The sequence below is a fragment of the Mirounga leonina genome, unplaced genomic scaffold, assembly GCF_011800145.1.
Source record: "Mirounga leonina isolate KUSES-001 unplaced genomic scaffold, KU_Mleo_1.0 Mir_101609, whole genome shotgun sequence".
Taxonomy (NCBI): Eukaryota; Metazoa; Chordata; class Mammalia; order Carnivora; family Phocidae; genus Mirounga; species Mirounga leonina.
In genome coordinates, this window is record NW_023270164.1 from 13,307,077 (window position 1) to 13,322,265 (window position 15,189).

The window sequence follows — 15,189 nt, forward strand, 5'->3', positions numbered from 1 at the left end:
CGGGAGGCCTGCTTCTCCCTCTCCCACTCCCCCACTTGTGTTCCCTCTCTCGCTGTGTCTCTCTCTGTCAAATAAATAAATAAAATCTTTAAAAAAAAATAGAAAACCCAGAATTAAACCTAAACATATATGGTCAATTAATTTACAACAAAGGAGGCAAGAATATACAGTGGGGAAAGGACAGACTCTTTAATAAATGGTGTTGGGAAAATTGGATAGCTACATGCAAAAGAATGAAACTGAACCACTGCCTTACACCAGACACAGAAATTAACTCAAAATGGTTAAAGATTTGAATGTAAGACCTGAAACCTTGAAATCCTAGAGGAAAACGTAGACAGTAAGCTCCTTCCCATAGGTATTGGTGATGTTTGGTTAAACTGACACCAAAAGCAAAAGCAACATAAGCAGAAATAAACAAGTGGGACTACATCAAACTAAAAAGCGTCTGCACAGCAAAGGAAACCATCAACAAAATGAAAAGACAACTTACTGAATGGGAGAAAATATTTGAGACTCATATCCATTAAGGCGCTAATATCCATCCAATAGAACTTCTAAAACTCAATAACAAAATTAAAAAATAGGCAGAAGGTCTGAATAGACATTTTTCTAAAGAAGACATACCGATGGTCAGCAGTGCATGAAAAGGTGCTCAACATCATTAATCATCAGGGAAATGCAATCACTTCACATCTTTTAGAATGGCTATTATAAAAAAGACTAAAAATAAGAAGCTTGGCCAGGATGTGGAGAAAAGGGAATCTGTGCACATTTGTTGGTGGGAATGTAAATTGGTGCAGCCAGTATGGAAAACAGTATGGAGGCTTCTCAAAAAATTAAAAATAGAACTACCATATGATCCAGTAATTCCACTACTGGGTATTTACCCAAAGAAAACAAACACATTAATTTCAAAATACATGTGCACCCCCATGTTTATCACAGTATTATTTGCAGTAGCCAAGATATGAAAACAATCCAAGTACTCACCAATGGATGAATAAAGAATCCATGTCAGGAAAGAAACACATACACACACACATGCTCACATACATGATGGACTATTACTTCGCCATCAAAAAGAATGAGATCTTGCTATTTGCAATGAAATGGATGGAACTTGAGGGCATTATGCTTAGTAAAATAAGTCCGAGAAAGACAAATGCCATGTGATCTCTCTTATATGTGCAATCTAAAAAGAAGAAACTAAATTTATAGATACATAGAATAGATTGGTGGCTTTTAGAAATGGGGGGTGGGGGCGATAGACATGGGTAAAATGTTTTTGTTTTTAGTTTAAATAAATTCAATTTTTAAAAAGATAATGCATACACTAGTATCCTTGCCTACTTGTTCTTCTAGATGAATTTCACTGTCAAAGTTTTAAGTTGTATAAAAGATGCCATGGGGACTTTAGATTAATATATAGATGTAGTACAATTTAAATTAGTATCTGTTCATTCTTGCTATATTCAGACTTTACATCCAAGAGCATGATAAATCTTTTGAATTATGTCTTCCTTTTTCCCACTGTTTGACTTTTATAAATTTTAAAGTAATATTGTATTTTGAGTTTATGTCTCTATCCTAAATAATTGTATTTTCTAGTTCTAAGGGTAGTACATAGGAATGCAGTTGTTTCTTGCTTATTTTACCTTATAATTTCTGAATTCATGTATTATCTTTAGTTATTTTAGTTAATATTCTTAGAGTTGTATAGATATATGTCATGTAATCTAAACATCAGAATATCATATTTCTTCTTTGCCTCTGTACATTCTTCCCCCCTTAAAGTTTTTCTTGTACCATATTAATATAATTGGCAACAGGGGGGGAGGCATCATTGCCTTCCCATATTAAAGAGAATGCCATTTTGCAGCTTGCTTTTAATTTAAATATTCTATATCATGTCAGGAAAGAAATCCTGCACTCGGAATATTTTAAAAATTTTAATCCAGAATAAATGTAAATTTAAAAAAATCCATTCTTGACATCTATTAAAATAATTATGGCTTTTAAAATTTTATCGGTTAATCTGATAAAGTATATTGATAGTTTGCCTTGCAATACCAGTCTTATGGTCTTGGAATAAACTCATTATTTATAGCATGCAACTCTTGCAAATGTGATGCTATATTCAGTTTGTTAAAGTTTATTTAGGAGTTTTATTCGTATATTCCAAAGTGAAAGTGATCTATAAATTTTGAGCACTGTCTTTATCAGGCGTGACAGACCCTTGTCCTTGAACCACATGGTGCTTCTCTAGCCATCTTGTTCATTTCTCTCTTGAAAGCTTTTATAACGGTGTTCTCATATGCGAAGAGTCTCTGAGATAAAACCAAAGAAAAGCTGATCTACTAAGGGAGGATAGCACATGATTGTTTTAGTTTTAGTTTCTCTGAATTTTTAAAGCCCCCTTTTTCCTTTTCTTTAATAAATTATCTATTAATGTCTTCTTGCTGTTCATCTGTTGGGATCCAATTTTAATGGTTCAAAATATCTTTTTATATATCATGGCTATTACTCCTTTGGAAAAAAAATTATAGAAAATATTAGTTTGTCACTTGTGTCACTTTGACAGCAGTCAGTGTGGTCTCTCCTGACTGGCTTGTCCTCTTCCTCTGTCTCACCGGGCATAGGTGTGGCCCAGATATAGTTTCTCTGTTCAGGGTTCTGTCTCTAGTTCAGCAATTCTCAAAAAGTGGCCGGGGCTTCCTGAGACTCTTTTGAGGGGTCTGCAAGTTCAAACACTATTTTCATATTAATATTAAAATATTTTTTGCCTTTTTCAGTTTCATTTTTTTAAGATTTTATTTATTTATTTGAGAGAGGGAGGAAGGGGGAGAGAGCGAGCAAGTGAGGGGGAGGGCAGAGGGAGAGGGAGAAGCAGACTCCCCACCAAATAGGGAGCCCCATAGGGGATTCGATCCCAGGATCCTGCGATCATGTGACCTGAGCCAAAGGCAGATGCTTAACCAACTGAGCCACCCAGGTGCCCCTTTCACTTTCGTTTTATCATGACTATACAGTGGAGTTTTTTAGAGGCTATGTGACAGGTGATGATGTCATTGCTCTGATGGTTAATGGAATATGTTAAGCAGGATCCAGCTGTCCTCTATTAAGGCAGACATTAAAAACATTTTCTTTTTTTTTTTTTTTAAGATTTTATTTATTTTTTGATAGAGAGGGAGAGACACAGCGAGAGAGGGAACACAAGCAGGGGGAGTGGCAGAGGGAGAAGCAGGCTTCCCGCAGAGCAGGGAGCCCAATGCGGGGCTCGATCCCAGGACCCTGGGATCATGACCTGAGCCGAAGGCAGATGCTTAATGACTGAGCCACCCAGGCGCCCCTTTACCCACAATTTTGACAGAGAAGGTGCCTTGGGTTAAGGATCGGCCCAAACCTCTGAAATAACTACCTTCCATGGCATCTACTACACTGCAAGGTTTGCATTTCATTTCTGCTTCTCAAAATAAAGTAACTAAAACTGGAATTGGACTGTAAACTAGACGGTTTACTGAGCTCTCTGTGTCTGGCACTTGGGAACAAAGATTTAAGTTACCCTGTCCTCAGGTAACTCAAAGTACAGTGGGTAGACAAAAACTGATTTTCTCATGTGCGTGTCAGTTTGTATCACCTTTAGTGTTATACTTAGGATTGTCTTAATGTTTTATTTTTAATGATATGATAATACTTGTATCTTGGTACATTCTATAATGCCTCTCTCAATCTTTTCTTCCTCTTGCATTCTCTCTTTTCCGCTTTTGCAGCATCTGGCATAATATTACTTACACAGAATGCCACGTGCAGGTCAACGGATATCTTTGTGGAGCAAAAATAAGAAATAGAAAAGTCTATTACTTCTTTGGGCTTCTTAGCATGGGGATGTGTGATATATTTTTATATTTTCATTGAAGGGCCATGTGTATCAGCCCACCCATTGGTTTATACATTTGTTTTTACCAAATGGGCTAGTTGAGACGGAAGTGTTAATTTATTTGAACCAACAGATGTCAGTGTCACTAGTAAAACAAGATGTCAGTATAGCCTTTGGGAATATGCACCCCTCCTCCTTCCCAAATCCCCCACATTTATTTTTTTTAAAAGATTTTATTTATTTATTTGACAGAGACACAGTGAGAGAGGGAACACAAGCAGGGGGAGCGGGAGAGGGAGAAGCAGGCTTCCCGCCGAGCAGGGAGCCCGTTGTGGGGCTCGATCCCAGGACCCCGGGATCATGACCTGAGCCGAAGGCAGATGCTTAATGACTGAGCCACCCAGGCACCCCAATCCCCCATATTTAAACAGGAAGTAGCAAACTGCCTGCCTATAGCCCTTTACTCCTGTCTCTTCCAGCCCACTGCTGCCACACTTACCTCTTAAAATCATGTTTGTTTGTTTTTTTTTGATCATATTCATCCTCAAAAACCACAGTGACTCCATGAACTTCCCAGGTCCTTCACATCTATCTCCATCCATTTGCTTACAAAGACCTACCCTGCCCTGTTGTCAAAGCACAAATGCTGGCCTCATTCTCATCTCAAGCCTTTGGCTATTCTCCCCACCACCACCCTCCCCACCCCCCACCCCGGGGCCTGGAGTACCCTCTCTCCTCCAGGAAGCCTTCTCTGGCTTACAGTCTCCTCTCCATTTTCTGAATGCCAGTTGCACTTTTATTCTAACGGTTTAGCACTTAGCTGTTGTGTAATCATATCATATGAAAGTTTTCTCCCCAACTAGATCATAAATTCCTTGCGAGTAGTGACAAGGTAACAAATATTTTTTTGTATCCTCAGTTCCCTGCCGTCACGGTGCAAGGAATAGATTTATTGAGTGTCAGCCATATAAATATGTTGACTGGTTGTTAAATCTTCTTCCACAACTGGAATCCTCCTCAGTAAGAATTTATTGAACACCTACCCTGGAACAACACTAGAGTTGCTGCGACAACAGAAATGAGAAGGACATGGTGTAATCACAAGACTTAAGTGGAAGAGATTACGCAATCAACATAGATGCCTGAACAAAGGAGGTGTTGAGGGAAAAGCTTGTTTGAGCTTGCTCTTAAATGGATTGAATGGGATTTCATCTGGCGGAAAAGAGGATGGGGGCCTGGATGGGATTGCAGATAGAGTATCTGGCCTGAGCGAAGGCATGGAGGCGTAAAAGTAGGAGGCTTATAAGGAGTATAAAAATTTGTGGCCGAAGAGAAGTCTAGCTGGGTAGATGGGCTCTAGATTTGATAGGGCCCTGAATGCCATGCAAAGAAATTTAAACTTGACCCTATAGGCATTGGGGAACCAGCTTATGATTCTAAGCAAGAAAGTGACAGAAGGCACTACTGCCTTTAAGCTGAAAAAGTCAGCTGTGTAACACAGATAACAACCAAACATTTTCCCCCTGATTGCCCTCCTCCCTGCCCTCCATTATATGGCAAGCCCTATATGTATGTAATCCACTAGTTGGGATGATATGTCAAATCCCCTTACTTTGTTCCCCTCCTACCCTAAATTCTGGCTGATTTCAGGTTTGTGGCCATGTAGAAGTTTGATTTATTCCAGATGTGCCATTCTCTGGACTGACATGTCATAGTGAAGCCGCAAACTCTTGTGGAAAGAGCCCTGGGCTCGGAGTTTTAACTGCATATGGGTTCAAATCTCAACTGTAAGGAACTTTATTTCCTCATTATTTTGCTGCTTTAACTTTTTCTCTTGAACTTTTGTGTATCTGCAAAGTAAAACCACCGGCTGTACTGGAATGGATTATCCATAGGCAAATATCACTCTTGCATTTTACCAATTGTGTTTATTTCCTTTGTCGACCTCCTATTTATAGCATCTGTTTTGCTCTATTTACATGCTACTTCTAAATTACTTTTGTTGACCCTTTATTTCTATGTACTTATTAAGGAAGCACTTTATAACCTAAACAGTGAACCAGATAGCTGCTCCAGGAAATGTTTAGAATGAGGCAGCTCAATTTAGCTGGATTGTTCTATGTCAGTGGGTTACAGGAAGGAGTTCGTAAGGTCCCTGTGGGAAAACTGAAAAGTTTTCCAGCTTCTCCTTTGTGAGTCCTCATCCTGTAGTGTCATTATTTTGTTTTAATGAATTTCCAGAACAATAGGTACACCCATCTGAAAATATGACCACAGGACATATTCCAAAGCCAGACATAAATTATTTTTGGACGCCCCATACTTTTTCTTCCTATGATTTGTGTGGCTAATGTAAAGTTGCTGGCACTGTGTATTTTACATCATTTCCTGAATGAAACCTGCAACCAATGGAGAGAGATGAAAAGGATTCTGCATTATTTTGCAAATTGTCTTGCCTTTTTTTTCCTTCAGTGCTAGTCACTCTATGGGATTCATGGGCATTTAGTAAATATAAACGGAAAGAAAACCTCTTGAGTTGTGCTACCCTTGTAGCCTGAGTTCTTCTCATCAGCTAAAACGATGTTTGTTTTTAGCGAAGGTTTCTAGAAACCTGGAATACCTACTCTTGAGATAAAGTGCTTTTTGTAGGTTTGGTGAATGTAGTAAATCCAGAGTTAGACAAATATTAACTACAAATATTGACTCTGATGCCAAATGCATTTAAAAAGGAAAGATGATGTGGAGGGTGAGGGCAGGGAACATGTCTTCTTTGCATTTTATGGCTTGTGTTTAAGTTGATGTTATTTCTGCTGTATTTTTCATTTTCATCCTGTTGAGTTTGAGGTAGCAATAAAAGTGTCAGGTAGAGTTCTTGGGAATTCAGGACTAGAGCTCAAGGTAGAGATGAGAGCTAGGGATAGTAGGTTTCTTTACAGGATCAAATGAAATAAATCAGATTAAGGTGGAGAAGGATCTGTGATCTCAGTCAGATCCAGAGCAAAGTAGAGGCGCCCTTTTCTTTCCTTTTTTCTTTTTCTTTTTAAAAAGATTTTATTTACTTATTTGTCAGAGACACAGAGAGGGGGAGAGAGAGCACAAGCAGGGGGAGTGGCAGGCAGAGGGAGAAGCAGGCTCCCCACTGAAGCAGGCTCCCCACTGAGCAGGGAGCCCAATGCGGGACTCGATCCCAGGACCCTGGGATCATGACCTGAGCTGAAGGCTGACGCTTAACCGACTGAGCCACCCAGGCATCCCTACCTCCCCCTTTTTTTTCTTAAATAAAAAGTAAAAACACTTCTTCCTGTATGGCATGAGGGAAGACAGAGAAATTCAGCATTTCCTCTGTGTTGTTAGTAATAGGAAAGAACTGCTAAGGACCTGTGGCAGGTCAGTTTCCCTAGAAGCAGCAACTGAGACAGGGCATTCTGTGTAAGCACGTTTGTTGTGGGAGGTGCTTGGAGAAGGTGAGTGAAGGAAGTAGTAGAGCAGGGGTAAGAGTCCAGCGAGGACGAAGGTTTGGTGAGCAGCCGCCAAGGAGCTCAGCTAAGGCCACAGAGCATGGATTCTTAGTATCCTAGGACCTGCTTGATCCACAAAGCAAGGTTAGAGTTCTTGTAGCTGAGGAAATGGTTTTCTGATCAGTAATTTTGTACATTATTAGTACCTTTGGATAAATGACCCTACCTTCCCTACCTGACCATATGTGACCGTGTAAGCATGGTAATGTTCCTGGGGGAACTTCTTGTTCATGTCTGTACAGAGTTCAAGCTATTTGTGCATATTAAGGGAGGGTGCTGGGAATGCATTTCTTTTCTTTATATTTGTTCTTATCCATAAGTGAATGGCAGATTTCCCTTGGGATATCTGTTCTCTTGGTTTCAGCCATCACCTTGACGTTGATGACTCTCAAATCTTTGTCTCTCAATCTTCATCTGGCCTACCCAGCCTCATTTTTGTATCTGTCCCACTGTCCCACGATGATTTGTATATAATAGGTGGTTCATAAATGTCACTCACACTTCAGTCAGGCTGGTCTCTATTACAAGTGAGTTCTTATGAAATCGAACACATGATTTAGAGCTTGACTTTTTATGAAATATTAACTGGGCAAATACTTAGCCTCTCTGAGCTTCATGAGTTTCCTCATCTGCACTAGGAGTGGGAAAAGTTAAGTGAAAGAATTCAGTTTAAGCACATAACCCAGTGCCTAAAAATTGATAAGTACCTGGTAAATGTTGGTTATTTATCCTTTATGCTCAATGTTTAAAATAGTTATGTTATTCCAATTTTCCAGCCCTATGGCTTAATTTATCCTATCTGATTTTTCCACATTCATCGTATATAATTCTGGTAACCTAAAAAAAGTAAGAAGCTTCTTAAAAGAATTGGAATACTTCAAAAGGAATATTATTTGCCAAGCCCAAAAGAACTATGCTGACTATGATTTTGGATCAAGATTTCATTAAAAAAAAGGTGGGGGGACAGGACTAGGTGAAGTAAAGTTGACTATAATGCTATTTTAAAAAATCAATATACTAAGATTCTTTGAGTAAAATTTATAATCTGAAGATTCACACTTGGGATATAGGAAATGTTTCATCTTTAATACTAAATTCTTTTTTTTTTTAGATTTTATTTATTTATTTGACAGAGAGAGAGAGCGAGAGCAGGAACACAAGCAGGGGGAGTGGGAGAGGGAGAAGCAGGCTCCCCGCGGAGCAGGGAGCCCGATGCGGGGCTCAATCCCAGGACCCTGGGATCATGACCTGAGCCGAAGGCAGATGCTTAACGACTGAGCCACCCAGGTGCCCCTAATACTAAATTCTTGAGCAGAGAAAAACATTAAACAGCATAGCATGCCTCTTTTTCCCAGTATTTCTGAGCATCTGCATTGTGTTATGAGCTCTGGGAGGGTCAGAGCCATGAGATAATGTTTCTCTACTCCTAAATGGCCAGTACATTTCGTAGTACTGATGTCTAGGCTTTATTTCAGTTGATTACTTATGAATTCCCATGAGTTTTGTACACATGTCCTCATTTGGTTTGCTCATTTGCATGGTTCTCAAAAAAACGGCTGTCGACTACATGGTAAGGGTAGAGGCACATTACATCTGAAAGGTAACTGAATATACTAAGTAGTTTGCATGTCTATATTGTCCAAGTAAGAGCATGAAAGAAGACATAAGAATGAGTGGTAACCCTGAATAGACGTTTTTCCAAAGAAGACATACAGATGGCCAACAGACATATGAAAAGATGCTCAACATCACTCATCATCAGGGAAATGCAAAGTAAAACCACAGTGAGGTCTCACCTCACCCCACTCAGAATGGCTAGTATCAAAAAGACAAGAAATAACAAATGTGGGTGAGGATGTGGAGAGAAGAGAACCCTTGTGCACTGTTGGTGAGAATGTAAATTGGTGCAGCCACTGTGGAAAACAGTATAGGGGTTCCTTTATTAAATATAGGAATAACAGGGGCGCCTGAGTGGCTCAGTCGGTTAAGCGTCTGCCATCAGCTCAGGTCATGATCCCAGGGCCCTGGGATCGAGCCCCGCATCGGGCTCTCTGCTCAGCGGAGAGCCTGCTTCTCCCTCTGCCTGCCACTCTGCCTATCTGTGCTCTCTCTCTATCTCTCTGTCAAATAAATAAATAAAATCTTAAAAAAAAAAATAAATATAGGAATAACATATGACCCAGTAATTCCACTACTGGGTATTTACTTAAAGAAAATTTGAAAACACCAATTTGAAAAAGACATATGTACCCCTGAGTTTATTGCAGTATTATTTACAGTAGCTAAGATGTGGAAGCAACCCAAGTGTCCATTGATAGATGAATGGAAAGAAGATGTGGTATATATACACAATGGAATGTTACTCAGACCTAGAGGGTATTCTGCCAAGTGAAATAAGTCAGAGAAAGACAAATGCCATATTATTTGTCTTATACGTGGAATCTAAAAAACAAAAATGAACAAAGAAACAGACTTAAATCCAGAGAACAGGTGGTTGCCAGAGGGGAGGTGGGTGGGGGATGAGCAAAATAGGTGAAAGGCATTTAAGAGGTACAAACTTCCATTTATAAAATAAATAAGTCACAGAGATAGAAAGTACAGCATAGATAATACAGTCAATAACATTGTAATAACTTTATATGGTGACAGATGGTGACTACACTTATTGTGGTGAGCACTGAGTAATGTATAGAATTGTTGAATCGTTGTGTTGTTCACCTGAAACTAATATAACATTGTATGTCAACTATACTTCAATAATAAAAAATAGAATTGGTAGTAACCCAAAATGTGAAAACTACCCAAATGTCCATCAGCCGATGAATGGATAAACAAAATGTGGTCTATCCATACAATGGGTATTATTCAGTCTGAAAATGGAATGAAATACTGATACGTGCCAGAACATGGATGAGCCTTGAAAACATTATGAAAAGTGAAAGAAGCCAGACACAAAAGGTCACATGTTGTATGATTATATTTATATGAAATATCCAGAATTGGCAAATCATGGAGGCAGAGAATAGCAGTTATAAGGGGCTGGGGCGGGGGAGTTATGTTTACTGGGTACAGAGTTTCTGTTTGGGAGGATGAAAAATTTCTGGAAATGGAGAGCGATGATAATTGCAAAACATTGTAAATGAGCTTAATGCTACTGAATTTTCTAGTTTATAATGGTTGAAATGGTAAATTTTATGTGTATTTACCACAGTAAAAAAGGATAAGTGGTAAGGAGCTTGAAGATCATTGTAATAAACCTCCTGTTTTTCTTTCTGCACAGGGGCTATGGATAACAGAGGCTTTCAGCAGGGGAGTTTCAATAGCTTCCGGAGCAGCTCCAGTGATGAAGACTTGATGGACATTCCAGGGACAGCTATGGATTTTTCCATGAGAGATGATGTTCCTCCCTTAGATGGAGAAATAGAAGGTATCATTACTGTTTTTTTAAATTTATTTTTTATTTTTTTTAAAGATTTTATTTATTTATTAGAGAGAGAGAGAGAGAGAATGAGCGGGGAGGGGAGAGGCAGAGGGAGAGGGAGAAGCAGACTCCCCGCTGAGCAGGGAGCCCGATGCGGGGCTCGATCCCAAGACCCTGAGATAATGACCTGAGCTGAGGGCAAGGCTTAACTGACTGAGCCACCCAGGCACCCTGGTATCATTACTGCTGATGACAGTTTATCTTTTTTAAAAATTATTTTTTATGTACACACAGTAAAATTCATTTTTTTTCTGGTGCAATCTTTGGAGTTTTAACATATGCAGAGACTTTTGTAACCGCCACCACCGACAGGATACAGAACAGTTCCACACCCCAGAGAGTTCCCTTTTGCTATCCCTTTGCAGCCAAACCTCCTCCACCCCGAACCCCTGGTAGCCATGGATCTATTCTCTGTCCCTGTAGTTTTTTCTTTTCTGGAATGTCATATGCATGGAGTCACATAGTATGTCGCTTTGAGACTGACTTCATTCACTCAGCCAATGCCTTGGAGATTAATTCAAGTCATTCATTCCTTTTTTTCTTGCTTAGTAGAGCCTGATGTGGGATCACTGGGTCATGTGGGAAATGTATGTTGAACTTCCTAAGAAACTGCCAAACCATTTTCCAGGGTGGCTGTACCGTTTTATAGCTGACCTAGCCATGAGTGAGAGTTCCACTTGTTCCCCGTCCGCAACAGCTCTGGATATTTTCAGTAATTTTTATTTTAGCCATTCTAATTGGTGTGTAGTGTTATCTCATCATGCTTTTAATATAATTTCCCTAATGCCTTATGATGTTGAGCATCATTTCATGTGCTTATTTGCCAACCTTATATGCTCTTCGATGAAGTGTCTGTTCAAATCCTCTCCCTTTTTTATAATTGGGTTTTTATTATCTGGAATACGTTTATTTTTTGAAAAGATTTTATTTCTTTGAGAGAGAGAGAGCACGCGTGCCTAAGCAGGGGAGAGGGAGAAGCAGACTCCCTGCTGAGCGGGAGCCTGATGCCAGGCTTGATCCCAGGACCCTGGGAGCAGGGCCTGAGCCGAAGGCAGCCACTTAACCGACTGAGCCACCCAGGAGTCCCTGGAATACATTTATAGAAGGAGAGTTCCCTCCATCTATTATTTGGTTATCCAGTAACATCATTCTTTTCAATAACTGCATGTAAGTTCATGGTATAGCTGTACCATAGCTTATTTAACCAAATTTCTGTTGATGTACATTTCAGTTTCCAATCTTTTGCTATTTCAGACAATGCTGCAATGAACAATCTTGTGTATGTGTATGTGTGTGCATCTTTATATATTAGATATAGTATATTAGAAGTATATTAGAATATTTATTCTGTATTAGAATATTAGTATATTAGAACATTTCTGTAGCATGAGTGTATGAGTGCTTATTTCCCCACAGCCTTGCTGGTGCTGAATATTATAATTTTTTTCATCTTCACACTATGATAGGCAAAATAAATAAATCAGTAAATTTTCATTATTGTTTTAATTTTCACTTTTTTAGATTAATGAAGTTGAGTGTATTTTCATATGTTTATGAACCATTTAAATTTTTTTCTGGAAGTTTCCTGTTTATATGATGTTCCTGTTTTTCTGATGGGCTGATTATCTTTTCTTACCTTTTTCTAGGCGCCCTTCATATATTATTCTTAATGTTTTGTCTAACGTAGCTGGTGTGTATTTTTTCCATTTCTGTTTTGTTTTTGTTTCCTTTAAAAAAATCTACAAATATTAAACATTTTTACATAGCCAGATATATCACCCTTTTCTTTTCTGACTTCTGAGTTTCTTGTTGTAGTCAGAAAGGACTTTAATATTAAATTTGTACAATTACTTAAAACTACTGTCTGGTTCTTTAACTGATTGGGATTGCCATTCTCAAAGTCAGAGGACAAGAAACTATGTCAGAATTTATTATTTAGCAAATTTGGAGGCATATGACACTGCGGAAACTTTGCTAGGTTCTGGGAATTAGCAAGGCTTTAAGGCACCCTCCCTGCCTTCGTGAAGTTGATTCTAGCTGGCTAAACAAACATTAAGTACTTATGAGAACACCTAACTCTTAGAGTCGTTTTCAGGATTAAATGAAATAATAACATAAAGTGGTTATAATTGTACACGGCCTCGACCTAATAATGCTCAATAAAATGTTAGCTCTCATTATTATTATTTTATTTCTATTATAACCCTATATTGTAAGTGTTGTAACTCTTATAAGAACTCAGCAGAGGAAGCATTCTGTATGTTTGTGTGTGTCTAGGATTGGAAAAGATTTCACAGAGAAGGTGTGTTTGAGAAGGGCCTTGAAAGGTAAGTTATTTGGTAGCAAATAAGTACCAAGATGGAAATAAAGCGGGCGCCTGGGTGGCTCAGTTGGTTAAGCGACTGCCTTCGGCTCAGGTCATGATCCTGGAGTCCCTGGATCGAGTCCCGCATCGGGCTCCCTGCTCGGCAGGGAGTCTGCTTCTCCCTCTCACCCTCCCCACTCTCATGTGCTCTCTCTCATTCTCTCTCTCTCAAATAAATAAATAAAATCTTAAAAAAAAAAAGATGGAAATAAAGCGAATGACAATAGAGGATAACTGAGGGATCATATTTTAGAAAGGTTAGAAAGTTCGAAAGGTCAGGGAAGGCCTCTCTGAGGAGGTGACCAACTTGGGAAGAACATACCAGTATGCAAACCACAGGTTCAGAAGGATGATAAGAAATTGTCTTGTAAAGGTGCCTCAAGACAGTAACAGTAGACGAGAGCCCCTGAATTTAAAGTTCATAAAAGAAAGGCACTCATGGTTTGGTATTTAATGGTTTTTCATATTTGCCTCCTTCTGTGGAAGGCACATGTGTTTGTATATCCTGTCCACTTATGTGTAGTTATAACCCCCGCGAGTCAGTTAACAGCCATCACTGGCTCTAGTGAAGTGGTCGGTTAGGGTTTCCGTCAGCTTAAACCGGCCACTTCTAATAAGCCTTCGGGCTAATCCAGAGTGGTTTAGCTTAGTTATCATCATTGCTTCTAATCGAAAGTGGTATCACATAGCATCCATATCACCAAAGTACTTGTGTTCACGTTGCTCTTAGCAGGTGTTGGAGGCAGGCGAGTATCCATCTGTTATTCCTATTTAATGGACCCAAAAGCTGAGGCAGACGAGATTTTGACATTGCTTGTGATTGTAGAATATGTTTTTACATGAGTAGTCCTTTGCCACTTTTCACTTGGCCTTTACAGGAGAATTACTGCTTGTGGTTTACAAGGTCTGACCATAAAACGGCGAAGCTGTTTTCTATGAGCCCCACACAGAAATCGGTCCATTTACTATATTCTGTAGTCATAGAATTTTCTTGCTTTGCTTTTTAATTGTTCTTACTTTATTTAATGTTTTCACCTGGGATTTCCTAATGTACACAAAAACGACAACAGAAAAAAGGTCATAAAGTCCTTGATACCGGTGGTGCGGCTGTGCATAAAATACTACATTTTGTACCAGGCACAATAGCACGTACTAAAAAGATTAGTTAAAGGGAGCTTGAAAGGCAGTAGAAGTGGTTCTTGTTTTCCAGATGGCTAGAGGGATTGATTTATGAGGAATGAATAAATAAATTATGCATGGCATGGTTAAGTGCATCTGCGGTAGTGTTATAGTAGTCTGCCAATGAGAAGAAACATAAACATGGAGGTCTCACAGAAGGGGAGGGGGAGGGAAATAGAAAAAAGGGTTGGAGTAGTAGGAAGAAATTCGGAGCTGTACTCGTAGTAGTCCATCCGTTCTCACTTGCCTGCCTCTGCAGCCTGGGCATCATGTTTGGCAATTCATTCATTCACCCATTCAGGTATTCAGTGTTTATGGAGCACCCAGATCTTAGGAACCCAGCCCTGCGCTGTTTTAGTCATGCTCATCAATTCCCTCGTTTCCCTCACCTCCTTGTCTTTCCACCTCGCGTGCCTTGCACTCCTCTCAGATTGTTGAGTGAGGAGACCTTCCTGGCGAGAGAGAGCCACATGGGTAAAGGCACGGCAGCATGAGAGAGCCTTTTCTATTCCGGCAACACGGAACCTGCGCATCTGGGGTCTGAGGCTCCTGGGGTAGAGATGATGACGGTTGGAGCAGGAGGGGAAGATAGCAGGGGATAAGGCGGGAGATCCAGTTAGAAATCTGGGTGAGGTCTAGATGGTCTGTGCTTCTGGACCTTATCTTGTAAGCGAGGAGTCATCAAATGATTTAAAAGCGGAGGAATGGTATGATCAGATTGGTGTTTTTGTGAATTTATGGCAGTGTGGAGGGTGGATTCCGGGGA

At 39.6% G+C, this 15,189-nt stretch overlaps 1 protein-coding gene across 2 annotated transcripts in view; it reads left to right on the top strand.

The window, feature by feature from the left end:
- The window catches only part of CLCN5 (chloride voltage-gated channel 5), a 154,174-nt gene that overhangs the window by 98,933 nt on the left and 40,052 nt on the right, over nt 1-15,189 (top strand). For both annotated transcript variants that reach the window (XM_035004713.1, XM_035004723.1), the window contains exon 4: nt 10,679-10,825. In XM_035004713.1, coding sequence (XP_034860604.1) covers nt 10,679-10,825 — 147 coding nt within the window. The remainder of the gene's footprint in view (nt 1-10,678; nt 10,826-15,189) is intronic.